The sequence below is a fragment of the Miniopterus schreibersii genome (genome assembly GCF_964146895.1).
Source record: "Miniopterus schreibersii genome assembly, chromosome: 12".
In the NCBI taxonomy this organism is placed as follows: domain Eukaryota; kingdom Metazoa; phylum Chordata; class Mammalia; order Chiroptera; family Miniopteridae; genus Miniopterus; species Miniopterus schreibersii.
Window position 1 is genome coordinate 72419900 of NC_138112.1, and position 13420 is coordinate 72433319.

The 13420-nt window shown below is 61.8% G+C and overlaps 1 protein-coding gene across 2 annotated transcripts in view; it reads left to right on the top strand.

Annotated features, from left to right (window-relative positions):
* The first annotated feature begins 581 nt into the window (after positions 1 to 581).
* CARS1 (cysteinyl-tRNA synthetase 1) overlaps positions 582 to 13420 on the top strand; it is a 29246-nt gene continuing 16407 nt past the window's right edge. The window contains exons 1-7 of one of the 2 annotated variants that reach the window (XM_081154006.1): positions 586 to 676; positions 4923 to 5171; positions 9047 to 9138; positions 10193 to 10281; positions 10758 to 10854; positions 11241 to 11339; positions 13058 to 13201. In XM_081154006.1, the coding sequence (XP_081010132.1) occupies positions 652 to 676; positions 4923 to 5171; positions 9047 to 9138; positions 10193 to 10281; positions 10758 to 10854; positions 11241 to 11339; positions 13058 to 13201 (795 nt within the window). In that variant the 5' untranslated portion in view covers positions 586 to 651. Of the gene's footprint in view, positions 677 to 4922; positions 5172 to 9046; positions 9139 to 10192; positions 10282 to 10757; positions 10855 to 11240; positions 11340 to 13057; positions 13202 to 13420 lie in introns of both variants that reach the window. The other variant, XM_081154007.1, reaches the window with a different exon arrangement.

The following is a 13420-nucleotide window of genomic DNA, read 5'->3' on the forward strand; positions in this document are numbered from 1 at the left end:
AAGGAGAGGGGAAGGGGAGGGCACTGGTATGCTCCCAGGAGGGAGAGTCCACCCTGGGACCTTCCTTTTGAGGGATTTTAAAGGCTGGGTGGTTAGGGGAGGTCTGAAAGGAGCATCTCAATAGAATATTCATCCATTTTACTCGGCTGTACCAAAATGAGGTTTATTCCCTTAAGTTCATCTACTTCGGGTGTGGTTGGCAAAGGGCACTAGTTGGATTATCGCTATTTATATCCCCAGGTAGGGTGATTTAAGCTCTTCACCCTCTGGTTGAGAAGGAGAAGTGCAAGCCATTTATTTTTGGCGTCCTTGGTTTAGGGAAGATAGGATTTCTTAAGGGGCTGCAAACTGCCCGGCATCTCCATTTTCTAGATGGGTGCAAACCACTGTTTGCCTCTCTGTCTCCGTTTCCCTAGTCCGCTTGTCCTGGCTTCCAGCCCCGGGACTGCGAGCTGGGTCCCTCCCCGCCGCCGCCCTGGGCCTGGCCCCCTGCCCGGCGGGGATGAGCCGGGCGCGCCGCGGCCGCGCCGGGACTACAACTCCCAGGATGCCTAGCGGCCGGGCCCTCCCCCCCCGGGGCGGGGCTCCCGGCCGGCAGTTGCATCAGACTTCGCGGAGCCGTCGCAGCGAGCGCGGGTCGGGGTGCCCAGGATGGCGGGGTCCCCCGGGGAGCAGGGTGAGTGCGCGCGGCGGCGCGGGGTCGCCACGGGCTGGGGGGGCTGGGTCACGGCGCCTGCCGGGGGCGGGGGGACCCCGGTTCCCCAGAGCGCTGGGCTCGGGCTCGTGGCGTCTGCGGGCCCGGACCCAGGACCGGCCCCCGCGCCCCCCGCGCCCGCCGCAGTGTCCCCCTGGGCGGAGCCGGGTCCTCCTGCGCCCCCAGCAGAGGGGGCCCCGCGTCTCCCCGCCGCCTCGCCCCTGCGGCCGCAGCGGGACTCGGGGGACAGGCTGGCCGGGCAGCACCCCGGGGTGGGCGCGGGGCGCCGGGGCGCCGCTCAGGGACACGGGCTGGGAAGCCAGGGGTGCGCGCCGCACATGAAAGGCGGGTTCATGCAGCTTCCATCTCGGTGCCAACCGTGGCCCTGGGGTGAGCCTGGCGGGGGGGGGCTACACCCACTTTATGTCCCCTGGGAGGTTCCGAGAGCGTCTGCGGCCGCGCCCCCGGGTCACTGTGTCACTAGGGGGTGCACAGGGCGTCTCAGGCTGACCCCGCAGATGCCCAAAGCTCAGAGTGTGGGGGACCCCGAGCCGTGTGGAGCAGACGGTCCCCAGGAAAGGCTGCGTGTAGGTCTGTGCTCCCCGCCTGGGCAGTTGGATGCTAACTAGGTGCCGGCCCTTCTGAGACCCTGACCCCCCTCCTGCCTCCCCCGCCCACCCCCGTGCCCGCGGCTCCCTTGGCACCCTGTGGCCCCTGCTCCCGAGGGCGCGCTGGGCTTCCAGGTGCCGAGCTCGCTGAGGCGGGCAGCACCCAGATGACAGGGCTGCTGAGCCACCGACCGACAGGTGTGCCCGGATTCCAGTCCCTCTGCACCCGCCCCGAGCCAGGCGGCTCCCAGGAGTCCACCCTCACTGCTGGTTCACCGCCCTGCCCGGGCTGGGGCACTGTCTGGCTAGGCTGGAGTCTCAGCCCTGCCCCCTCCTCGGGTCCAGCAGGGCAAGGCCTCCCGCCTCCCATGTGAGAGGGGAGGGGGACCGGCCGTGGACACGGAGGCTGTAGGGGTGCCTGGCCCAGGATGGGTGCTGTCCAGGCGGGAAAGTGCAGCTCCGCTCTCACTGTCTTTTTTTCTTTTTTTTTTTTAATATATCTATTGATTTCAGAGAGAGAAAAGGAGAGGGAGAGAGAGAGACAGAAACATCAATGATGAGAGAGTCATTGATGGAGCCCGCAACCCGGGCATGTGCCCTGACCCGGAATCGAACCCGGGTCGCCTGGATCCTAGGTTGATTCTCAACCGCGGAGCCACGCCTGGCCGGGCAGCTCTCACTGTCTTAAACGAAAGTAGGTTTCTTTTTTTTAACATAAATGACATTGGTTTTGCTTTTGGTTTCTTATTGTTGTCCCAGAGCCTGAGGTTTTGGAGCCTTGGTAAGAACTGCCCTGGTTGGGAGCTTGATGCCTGGGTTGGGTTTAACCGCCCGGGATGTCTGGACGCTGACAGATTTTCCTTGACCTTGACCTCAGGGCATCTCCCAGCCAGTGGCCTGTCCTGGCACGTAGCCTCCAGCTCTTGCTTCGCTGCCACCCACTCACCCTGTCCCCAGCTTCCACTCAGAGGAACTCCCGTGAGATGGAAAAGGCCTCATAGAGCCAGCAGGGTTCTGCATAGTCTTGGCATCCAGTGTCTGAGTGCTGTTTGTCCCCCAGCTTAGAGTCCTCAAACCTGAGCATCTACCCAGACCTTTGAGGGGACCCTCGTCCAGAATAGTCCTCCCATTCTGGTCACTTTCCCTCAGTTGACTGACACCGTCCGGTCCCGTCCGGTCCGGTCTGGTCCCCTGTGGTGACGTCGGGTGCAGGGCTCCTTCTTCGTAGCCCCCAGCACTCTGTCTTGAGGAGATATGGGGTTGCAGGGGGTGCTGGGCTGGCTGAGTCAGGGAAGGGAGAGGAGTGGGGTCAGACAGAGCCCTGGGCATGAGACCTGAGTAAGGGCTGCACTGCTATCCAGCAAGTTCCTGAGGCCAGAGGGTGGAGGAGGGCTGGAGGGCGGCCGGCCTCGGGCCAGGTCTGCAAGGGCCTTGAGCACATCTCTGGAATTTAGGTCTTGCTTTGACTTTGGATCATCTGTCCCCTCCCTTACCTGGAGGGTGGGAGGGAGGAGAGGCAGCTGAGGCAGGGAGACCAGGAGGGACCCGAGACTGTGGTGGCCTGGGTTGGTGTAGGGTTCGATAAGGGGAGTAAGTAATGGAGGTGCCCAGCTTCAGCCCCAGTGGGGGAAGATGGCTATCCATTCCCTGGGACTTGTGCCGAGGTTTGGGGGTTAGACGTGATGCCTGGGGACACCCTATGGGCAAGTAATAACTAGACTTAGGGGCTGGAGAGGGCATGCGGGGGGGGGGGGGGAGGCCTGTGGAAGGAGGCTCTGTGGTCCCGGAGGGACGGCATTGCCCCCGGGGATGGAGGACAGGGTGCACTTGCTCCCTGGGGCTGCATTTCCATTCACTTCCCAGCCCTTTCAGAGCCACTTGGGCAGGCTGGGCGTCCCCCGGGGAAGGTGCAGAGGGGGCCCAGGAGGAGGGGCAGCTGCCCTCGAGTCCCCTGCGGGGGAGCGTCTTACCACTCCAAAGCTGACCTATTTTTGCTTCAAGACGCGCTAAGTGCAGCGGCTGCAATTACCGGTGACTGTCTGCCTCCCAGCCCTGGGGGGGGGGGGGGGGGGGAGGACCGTCAGGCAGGCTCCCTGGGCGTCCAGCTCGACTCCCAGCCTGGCCTCCCTTCCCTCTGCATGGCCCAGGCTGCCCCCAGCCAGTGCATAAATGCGTGTGTAATCCCCGGGTAACTCCTCCGGCCGGTTATAATAACTAACAACAGAGGAGCCGTGATAATAAAACTACTCAGAAGGGCCACTGACTGGGCGCTGGCTGTGGGCCAGGCGGCAGTGAAACATTTTACAGGTGGGATTTCACACATGCTCACTGGCTCTTCCAGGCGGTGTTGTCAGGAGCCTGCCTGGCCCACACGGAGAGGAGGCCAGCCTGGCGGGGGTCCCCTGGCAGCTCCCCCGGGCCACTTGGTCAGTGCTGCGAAGCCTCGTGGTGCTTCGAGCATTTGGCATGTTTTCATTGCTATAAAAATAACGCGCTTATTGTAGAAGATGTGAGCAGCGAGGGAACGGGAGGGAGGTGGAGTTTCCTGTGCCCCTCACCCCGGCAAGACCCCGCTGTCACCGCACCCCAGATTCATTTTCAACTTGGGCAGAGTCGTGGAAAAGGGACCGTTCTGTTCCCCTGGGAGTCAGCTCTGAGTGGGAAGGCGTGAGCCCGTCCCTGCCGGCCCCTTCCCTCGGCCAGAGGGCCTGCTCCCTGCTTTGGAGGGGCTGGGTCTGTGCCTCCCCACCCACCCACACACTTGGGCTTGGGGGCAGCGCCTGGTCCCGAACCCCCCACAACAGAGATGAACAGTGCTGGGCACTGAAGTGGTGAGGACAGGTTTTATTCAGTGACCAGGACAGTAGGGAAGAGCCGAGCTCCCTCCCACCTGTGCAGAGGTGACGGGAGGTGACTGTCAGGACGGGATTGCAGAGGGCTGGTGGGTGTCTGTGCCCTGCACAGCCCCGTCTGCCAGCTGCTAGTTCTGGAAGGTAGGATTCTGTCCTCGCAGAGACGGGACCGGCCCATCCTTGCCGGTTCCGTTTTAGAGCAGTCCCCTCCGGTCCCTGAGAGACACCTGGGGAGGAGACTCACGATCCCGGGGCTCGGCCTCCTCAGCAGTTGCCCTGAGGAAGGGAGGGCAGGGCCTGTGGTCAGGTGCTGGCTGGAGCAGTCGGCGGTCCAGCAGGTCGAGCTTTCTCAGGCCTCCCAGCGGACATTCTAGGTTGGGTCACCTCTCCAGGGCAGCGCTCCAAGTTCTGCAGTCTCACCCACTCCTCGCCCACCCGGAACTGGTCACCTGCTCCCAGTGCCTGGCCCAGGGGCATGCGCTGCACAGAAGGGGTTTGCTTTTTTCTTTAGTTGAGGTGAAATCCATACAGCATTAAGTTAACCATTTAAATGTGAACAGTCCCGTGGCCTTTAGTGCCTTCCCAATACGGTGCAACCACCACCTCCCTCTAGAACATTTTCAACCCCCACTGAATCCCTCCTGCCCAGCCCCAGGCAGCCACTGGCCTGCGTTCCGTTTCTGCGGATTTGCCTCCTCTGGACGGGCTCGTATCCGGGGAAGGGTGTCCTGCGCCCCGACTGACGCCCGTGTGCCTCTGTCTTTACAGCTCCCGACTACAGGTCCATCCTGAGCATTAGTGACGAGGCAGCCAGGGTGCGAGCCCTGGATGAGCACCTGAGCACGCGTAGCTACGTACAGGGCTACTGTCTGTCCCAGGCAGACGTGGAGGTGTTCAGGCGGCTCTCGGCCCCCCCTGCAGACACGTGTCTCTTCCACGTGGCCCGCTGGTTCAGGCATGTAGAAGCCGTCCTGGGCAGCCCCCGTGGCGCAGGCCAGCCTGGTGAGCTCCAAGCAAGTGAGTAGCAGGGCGGGCTCCCAGCGGTTAGAACCTCTCCTGTCAGGGGTCACCTCCAAGGTCAGGGCCCCGGGGCATGGCACTGGGGGGCCGTGGTGCCCAGAGGAGCTCATGGGCTGGTTCCCATGACTGCATGCAAGCAAGTGGCCTAGTGGCCAGACAGGGCTCCCTGCGTCGGCTCTTGGAGATCAGGACCCGGGTGGCATCCCTGGCGGAGCAGGGCCGTGAGCACATGCCCCCTGGTCCAGGCCTGGCATTTTCAGCTGATCCCTTGCCTGCCTCAGATTCAGCTTCGGTTCTTTTGCTTGTTCCTTCCGTAAGACCGCAGTGTGTGCGTCCACTGGGTTTAGAACGGTTAAGTCCTGGAGCGAGAGTACTTGACATTGAACTTGTTGAAAATCAGGAGTAAGTCATTTGTCGGCTTGGAGATGAAACCCGCCATGTCCCTATAGCCGCAGCCTGCCAGTGCTGTTCCCAGGGCAGTGTGGCCCCGTTATTTCTGGGGCTCAGCGCCTGCCTTGTCGTTCTCTCCTCTGATGAATCTGCCCGACACCCGCGAGCAGCTTGGCTGTTCCCGAAGTTTCGGGCACTCACCCTGGCCCCCAGGTTCATGGGAGGCGCAGGCCGCCTGCTGCCTCTGCTGGTCCTGCGGGGCCTCTCCCAGACTCCTTTGTGGGTATTGGATTGGTCCACACACCGCACGCCTGCAACCCTGGCCTGGTCCCCGCTGTAACAGGCGGAGGTGCGGCGTTGTTTGGGGGGGGGGGGGGTTCTGGGTAATCCTGCAAGCACCCCTTCCCCCGCCTAGGGTGGGAGTGTTGCTGTGTAGGTCGTTTCCTTCCTGCGCGTCCTGCACAGGGACCCAAGTGACATCTGTGGTGTCGGGTGCCTTTCTCCCAAGGGCTCAGGGATCAGGTTGTCCCCCGGACCCCGCTTCCAAGGCTCGGCCGGTATGTTGTCCACGGAGCGAACTTGTTGAAAGAACGCTGCAGACACCCCATCACCCGCATCATGAGACAGACAGGTCTCTGCACCTACAGGTGCCGGGAAAGGAGGGCCACTGGCGGCTGGCGTCACCCGGCCACCCTGAGGCTGCTGTAGGCTGACTCCGAGGCGTGAGGGGGGCTCCCTGGGCAGCACTGGTAGGATTATCTTGCCTCCTTCCACTTCCTTGTACCTCACCGATGCCAGCCTGGGGCCACCGGGGACCTCATGTGCCCCTGGGGATGGCGTGCCAGCCTGCCAGCCAGGGCCGGAGCTGCTGCTGCTGCCTGTCGGCCTGTGGGCTCCAGTGGGTCTCAGAACCCTTGGAGTCAGGGTCCTCACCCACGTCCCTGTTGCTGCCCATCCCAGACAGCTCTGACGCCTGGCCCTGGGGGGAAGGCACGTCTTCCAGCCCCTCGCTCCCGAGCACCCGTCTCCCTTCCCTCAGTCCCTTCTCCTGTCGGGCATGCTGCCAGCACCAGATGCCACCGCTCGTTACTGTCCTTCCTGCGGGCCCTGCAGTCCAAGGCCCTTGTCTCCCATGCCCTCTCCCCGTGGCCACGGCCTGTGCAGCCCAAGGGACCCTCGCAGACGGGGAAGTCAGACTCCTGCTCTGCCTCAGCCGCTTCCCAGGACTTGGGCCACTCGCTGTGCCTGGGTCTGTGGAGTGGTCAGGGCGTGGAGTGCTCTGTGAGGCGGGCACTGGCTGAGTGAGCCCTTAATGCACGAGGCTGTCGGGGCAGCTCACAGTGTAAGGCACCTCTCACGAAAATGTCCCCCTGAAACGGAGCCCGGTGTGATAGCTCCCAGCCATGCCCTTTGTGAACAGGAGTTTGTAGGTGCCAGGCTTCCTGGGACCTGTCACCAGCAGTGTGGCGGGGCGGCCCCTTGGGAGCCCGAAAGCCAGGGCTGACCCAGCGTGCCGCTGGCTGGGATGCTCGGCTGCGCCCTCAGCCCTCAGCCGTCAGCCTTCTCAGATGAGCCTGCAGCCAGTGAACCCTGAGCCCTCCCCGCTTAGCGGGCGCGTGCTGGCGGTCACGTGGCTCAACAGCGCGGGACAGCCCCGTCCCCGGTCATCCCAGAGGCAGCGCTGCCTTTGTTTTGGGGGTCACAGGGCTGGAGTGAGGGAGGGGTTGATGGCGTCATACAGGGCAGATGGGGCTGGGTTCCCTCGAGGGCCTTTGCTGCGTTCTCAGTGAACCAAGGGGACGCCTTCCTCACCGTGGCGGGCACTGGAGGTTTCGGCAAGGATTTCGCTCTTCCATGCACCAGGGCCTGTGGCCACCTGTCGGCTTGCTGGCGCCCGCCTGGAGAAGGGGCTCCTGCTTAGCGCTCATTCCCGTCCCTGCCTGCGCATGCACACACACACGCACGCACACACGCATGCACACGCGCGCGCACACACACGCACGCACGCACACACGCATGCACACGCGCGCACACACACGCACGCACGCACACACGCATGCACACGCGCGCGCGCACACACACGCACGCACACACGCATGCACACACACGCACACACGCATGCACGCACACACGCATGCACACACGCGCACGCACACACGCACGCACACACGCATGCACACACGCGCGCACACACACAGCTGCCTCCCCCTCCCCTTTGTCTGTCATTCATGTGTGTCCTCTGTGTGGCTGATGTGACCTTGGGCACGTGGCGGGTCCCAGGACCAACTTCTCCGTGACTCCCATGGGGAGCAGCGGGTGGTGCCCCGTTGGCGGCCTCAGTGTAGATTGCAGGGAGGCCTGTGCGGGGCGTCACTGTTGGCAGGCTGGTGGCCCGAGAGAGAATCCTTTGCCAGCACAGGCCAAGGCAGGGAGTGGATGGGAAGAGGGCAGCTCAGGGGCTGCAGGCGGCCTGGTCGGAAGGTGAGGGAACAGGCAGTGCCCAGACTTCCCCGTGGCCCCGTCCCGGGTGGCCATGTGCACCATGGAGGATGGCACAGTGGTCTGTGGGCGAGGTCTGAGGGGCACCTGGAGGTGGTTGACCGTCACCAGATGCCCATGGGTGCGAGTGATCACCTTAGCGGTAATTCCTAGCCCCGGGCCCAGCCGCGGCCCTTGAGGCGCTCAGAGCACAGGTGGAGAGGGACCCACCGCCTTTCACCCAGCTGCAAGCGTGGGCCTGGGCCGCCCGGCAGCAGGGGCGGCCCCTAAGACCTGAGGAAGGGCGGTGAGCCCAGCCTGGCCGGGGACACCGCTGAGGATGGGGTGCCTGGGAGAAAGTGATTTCACCAGATGCAGCTCTGTGAGCCCTGCCCCGGTGGTGCGGGGATGGACCTGCTCTGTCTCCAAGGCGGTCGAGAACCCGCCAGAGCGGGAAGCCGCAAGTGCCGTGTCAGAGTCCTGTTAGACACCCCCGCTTGCTGTGGGGCGGGGGCCAGAACCGAGTGGGGCCAGCTACTTGCTTACCCACTTGTGATGGAGACAAGGGCTGGCCGCCGTTCTGACTTTGCGTGGCCACGAGCCAGCAGTGGTGTCTGGCCTGGCCTGGCTTCTACTGCGCCTGGCAGTGGCCCCACGGGTTTTCCCCGAGGGAGGGCTGTCCTCCCTGGGGAGGGCACCCGAGTTATATATTACCCTGTAGTCTGGCAGTGTGACCCACGTGTTTGAGGGCCTGTGCCTCCTTCTGACCCCTGAGTCATGTCTGGTGCTGTCACATGTGAGCAGGGGGACACGTGTGTGAAGGGCGGTGGGATGGCCTGGGGTGGCCGTAGCATTCACCATGGCACAGATGGCGAGAAAGCTGAGTGGGGAAGCCGCTGTGTTAGATGTGGGTGGTGCTGGCAGATTCGGTCGTTCAACATTGTGTCATGTGTTAGAAACAATGTAACCAGCGGCGTGACCCGGCTGCGCGCTCTGCCCTGCAGGTAAAGGCCGACGGGTGCAGCCTCCGTGGTCGCCTCCAGCCGGATCGGAGCCATGCAAGCTGCGCCTGTACAACAGCCTCACCCGGAATAAGGTCAGCAGGGGTCACCCGGGGTGGGGGCGCAGCCCCACAGCCCTGTCAAACCACGGAGCTGCTGTCTGCCTGTCGTCAGGCTCTGGGACGGGCTCTGGGATCCGTGAGTCCTGCTGTGCGGTCCCTCAGCCGCTCACCATGTGCTGTCTGTGTGGCCCGGGCAGAGCGTGCCCTATAACCCAGCACCGGGGGCCCGCCTGGCAGGGAAGCCCACCCTCGGCCAGCAGGTGTGGAGTCCCCGAGTCGGCTCTTGGGCCCTGCCCAAGCGGGACACTCGCTGTCATTGAGAGCCAAGCCCCGCTTTCAAAGAGGACGCCTGGTGGCAGCAGATGCCACAGTGCACGCCAGGCGGAACGGGAAACCGGGGTCGTGTGAGGTGCTGTTCTGTTCTGCTCGGCGTGGCCAGGGACCCCCGCAGTTTGGGCCCATGGGGTTTCCATCAGTGAGCGCACAGTGGGCAGTGCCCACGGCCCCTGAACTGGTCTGAGGCTGCAGGCGTTCGGTAGGCGGAGGGCAGAGCCACTGGAACAGCTTGATTCTGGGGTCCCGCTTCTAAACTGGCTCCTAGGGGTGGGGACCCTGGGCAAGTGCTTGAAAGCGGTGCCTTCACCTGTGACAGGAATCTAGCAACACCTGCCCCCCCAGGTTGTTTGTAGGAGCAGGTCTAGGTCCTGCTAAGCATTCAGCGCAGGCCTGGTGCGCAGTGGGTCCAATGACCTAGCCAAACAGGCCTGGCACACAGTAGGTCCAATAACCTAGCCCCTGTTGTTAAGGGAGCAGCAGTTCACTGGAAAACACAGGTGTCCCGTTTCCTCTGCCTCCTGCCTCCGGTGCGAGGAGGCTTGACCACCAGGGCTTCTGGTCCGTGGAGGGTCACCTTCGGGAGTCTGATGGACTCTTCCCCCTGCCCCGGACTTGGTGACTTTTCAAACCAAACGGTCCTTGTTGGATCTTGTTTAAAGCACACAAACCAAGGTGTGTTGGTTGCTGGTCCGGGTGGCCTGCCCTGTGCCGCTGCGTTTCTGTGACAGTCGTCCCTTCCCTTCTGACACAGGACGTGTTTATACCTCAGCACGGGAGGAGAGTGACATGGTACTGCTGTGGGCCCACGGTCTACGACGCGTCTCACATGGGGCACGCCAGGTAGGAGCTGTGAAAGCAGCTGGGGACACACACGCAGCAACGTGGCCTTGAGAGCAGCTTCTCTTGTCTGCAGTTTGAACAGAGGGGCTGTTGGAACCAGAGGAGCCAACAATCTTGGGGTTTAATTACCAGGCGCTTCTCATAAATTACGGACGGTGCAGCAAAGAGGGAGGGGGGCCTTTTCCCGTCCCTGTGCAATCCATGCCACTGCAGAGAAAGCAGAGAGTACCGATAACCGAAAAGAGAAACACCCCACAGCCCATGGTTAACGCCTGGGTGATGCGGGACCCGCAGCTCTGTGGAGGGCCTGGGCGCCGAGTTTCCCGGCCTGCCCGAGGCCGCGGCCCCTGGCGTCGGTGGGCTGTGGCGGTCCGAGCCGCCGGCCCTTGGGGCTGCGTGGAGCCTTCTGCCTGCCGCCAGGATGCTGTGCTCCGTGTGCTGCGCAGCTGGAGCGCTCTGCCTCCCCTCTGCTTCAGGTCCTACATCTCCTTCGACATCTTGAGGAGAGTGCTGAGGGATTACTTCAAGTTCGACGTGTTTTACTGCATGAACATCACCGACATCGACGACAAGGTAGGATCACCTTTTATACGAGTGACTTTGGGGCAAGTAAACAAAACGAGGTAGGCTCAGGCCAGCGCAGGTCCTGGCCTGCTGGGCAGGGTGCGAATCCCCTCGATGGAGCAGTGTCGCTGTTCATGCGAACGTCAGTGGCCCGTATTCAGACACGTAGATGGTGGCTGTCCAGGACCGCTCGGATCACGTGATCACGGAGGGGCCCTGCGGGAGACCCTGGGGCCACATTGGAGCAGGCTTGGGACCAGAGGTTGGGGATGGAGGGGGTGTTCGTGTTCACGGCTGGCGCGCACCCGGGGCCGCGGCTGCCCTCACCCAGGCTGCGCCTGCTGCACGGGGACGGCGTGGCTCTGAGCTTGCACCCACCGGCCTTTTCTCTCCAGATCATCCGGAGGGCCCGGCAGAACTACCTGTTTGAGCAGTATCGGGAGAAGCAGCCCCGGGCTGCCCAGCTCCTGGAGGACGTGCCCGCGGCCCTGAAGGTGGGCCCCTCGCTGTCTGCGCCTCGATTCTGGGTCAGGCCCTTGGCCATTCACATGTCACTGGCCTAGAGTAGTGGCTGTCCTCGTGCACAGTACTGAAGGCAGTGCCATCGGGGCCACCAGACTCTCAGTCGCCAGGACACGTGCCCAGGGACGGGGTGGTGCAGGCGACTGTTCCTGCCACTGTGGGAAAACCTCAGGACGCATCGCGTGCCACTCACCTGCACTCGCTTGTAAGATGCTCCCGTCATTGCTGTTGGATCTTCCTCGGTCAGGTCACAGCCAGTCCTGTGCTTCTGACCAAGATGCAGAAGCTGGGCCAGGCTTCTTTTTTTCTTCTTCTTTTAATTAAAAAAAAATTCTTTTATTGTTTTTGTTTTTTTAAAAGAGAGAGGAAGGGAGAGGGGGAGAGAGAGAGAGAGAAAGATCAATGTGAAAGCATAACATCGATCAGCTGCCCCCTGCACGCCCCCCACCAGGGATCCAGCCGCAGCCTGGGCATGTGCCCCGACCAGGAATCGAACCCGCCGCCTCTTGGCTCACGGGGTGACGCCCAACCGAGCCACACCGGCCAGGGCATGCCAAGCTTCCTAGATTATAGTACTGCAAATCTTCAGGACTATTTGAAGAAACGGATTCTTTTCAATTTAATATTTTCTTTCTTTTTTTTTTTTTTTTTTTTAAATATATCTTTATTGATTTCAGAGAGAGGAAAGGAGAGGGAGAGAGAGATAGAAACATCAATGATGAGAGAGTCATTGATCGAGCCCACAACCCGGGCATGTGCCCTGACCGGGAATCGAACCCCGATCGCCTGGATCCCAGGTCAACGCTCAACCACTGAGCCACACCCGGCCGGGCTCCAATTTAATATTTTCATTTTGAGTAGACAGTGTTACAAATTGTTGCATTAACCAGTGAGATTAGCTTATATTGTTTTACTCTCCTTGGCAATCACTATCGCTGGTAATTACAGTAATAATCGCTGGTGCCTTTTATCTCTGGATTAGAAACAAGAGTAAAAGGACAGCTTAGCGATCTTTTAGGCCAACAAGGGGAAGGCCCACTTGGCCGTGGGCACCTTCCTGATGGAGGCGGCCGGTGGCACCTCCCGAGGTTCCTGGGTGACACACCCCTGTAATCCCGGGCACAGCCTTAGGAGAACTGCTCCCACGCCCTCTTTACCTCAGAAACAGAGGCACGGTGGGGCGCGGCCCACGGTCATGTGAGGTCCCTGCAGCGCCAGGGCTGCCTGGGCCAGGATTTCATTTTTTAGATCAGAATCATACACATTTACGGAAAAATTGAGAGGCTAGTACAAAGGGCTCCCACATGCCCCGCCCAGCCTCTGTCATTAACAGCTCGCTTACTGTGGCGCGTTGTTAAAATGAGTGAGTTAATAGAGATTCCTTATTAACTAACGTCCGTAGTTTACTTAGATTTCCTTAGTTTTCCGCTAATGTCCTTTCTCTGTTCTAGGATCCCATCCCGACACCGCAGTTACACTTAGTTTTCACGTGTCCTTAGGCTCCTCTGGGCTGTGGCCGTTAATCAGACTTTGTTTTAATGATCTTGACGGTTTTGAGGAAAACGGGCCGGGTACTTTGGAGGATGCCCCGCTGCTAGAATTTTCTGGTGTTTTTCTTGTGGTTCGATTAGGGCGGGTTCTGTGAGCAGCGGCTCACGGGCTTTCCCTTTCCCTCTCCTCCCCGCTGCAGCTGTTCTCGGTGAAACTGAGCGAGACCACGGATCCCGACAAAAAGCAGATGCTGGAGCGCACCCAGCAGGCGGTGCAGCGCGCCCTGGAGCCGCTGCGGGAGGCCGTGCGCGCCGGCCTCGAGGACGCTGAGGGCCGCGCGCAGGTGAGGCCAAGCCCGCCGGGCCTCCGCGCCGGGTCCCGCGTCCTCGCACACAGGGCCGGGGGCCGGGCACCCTCCTGGGCCCCCCACTTTCCTCAGATAAAAGGAGGCGTGCTCGGAGTGTGTGGGGAGCGGCCTTCCCTCTGACTTACCTCACGATGACCCAGTGCACTCTCCCCGTTTCTTTCGTTGTTGTTACCCCTCACCCGAGGATGTTTTCTC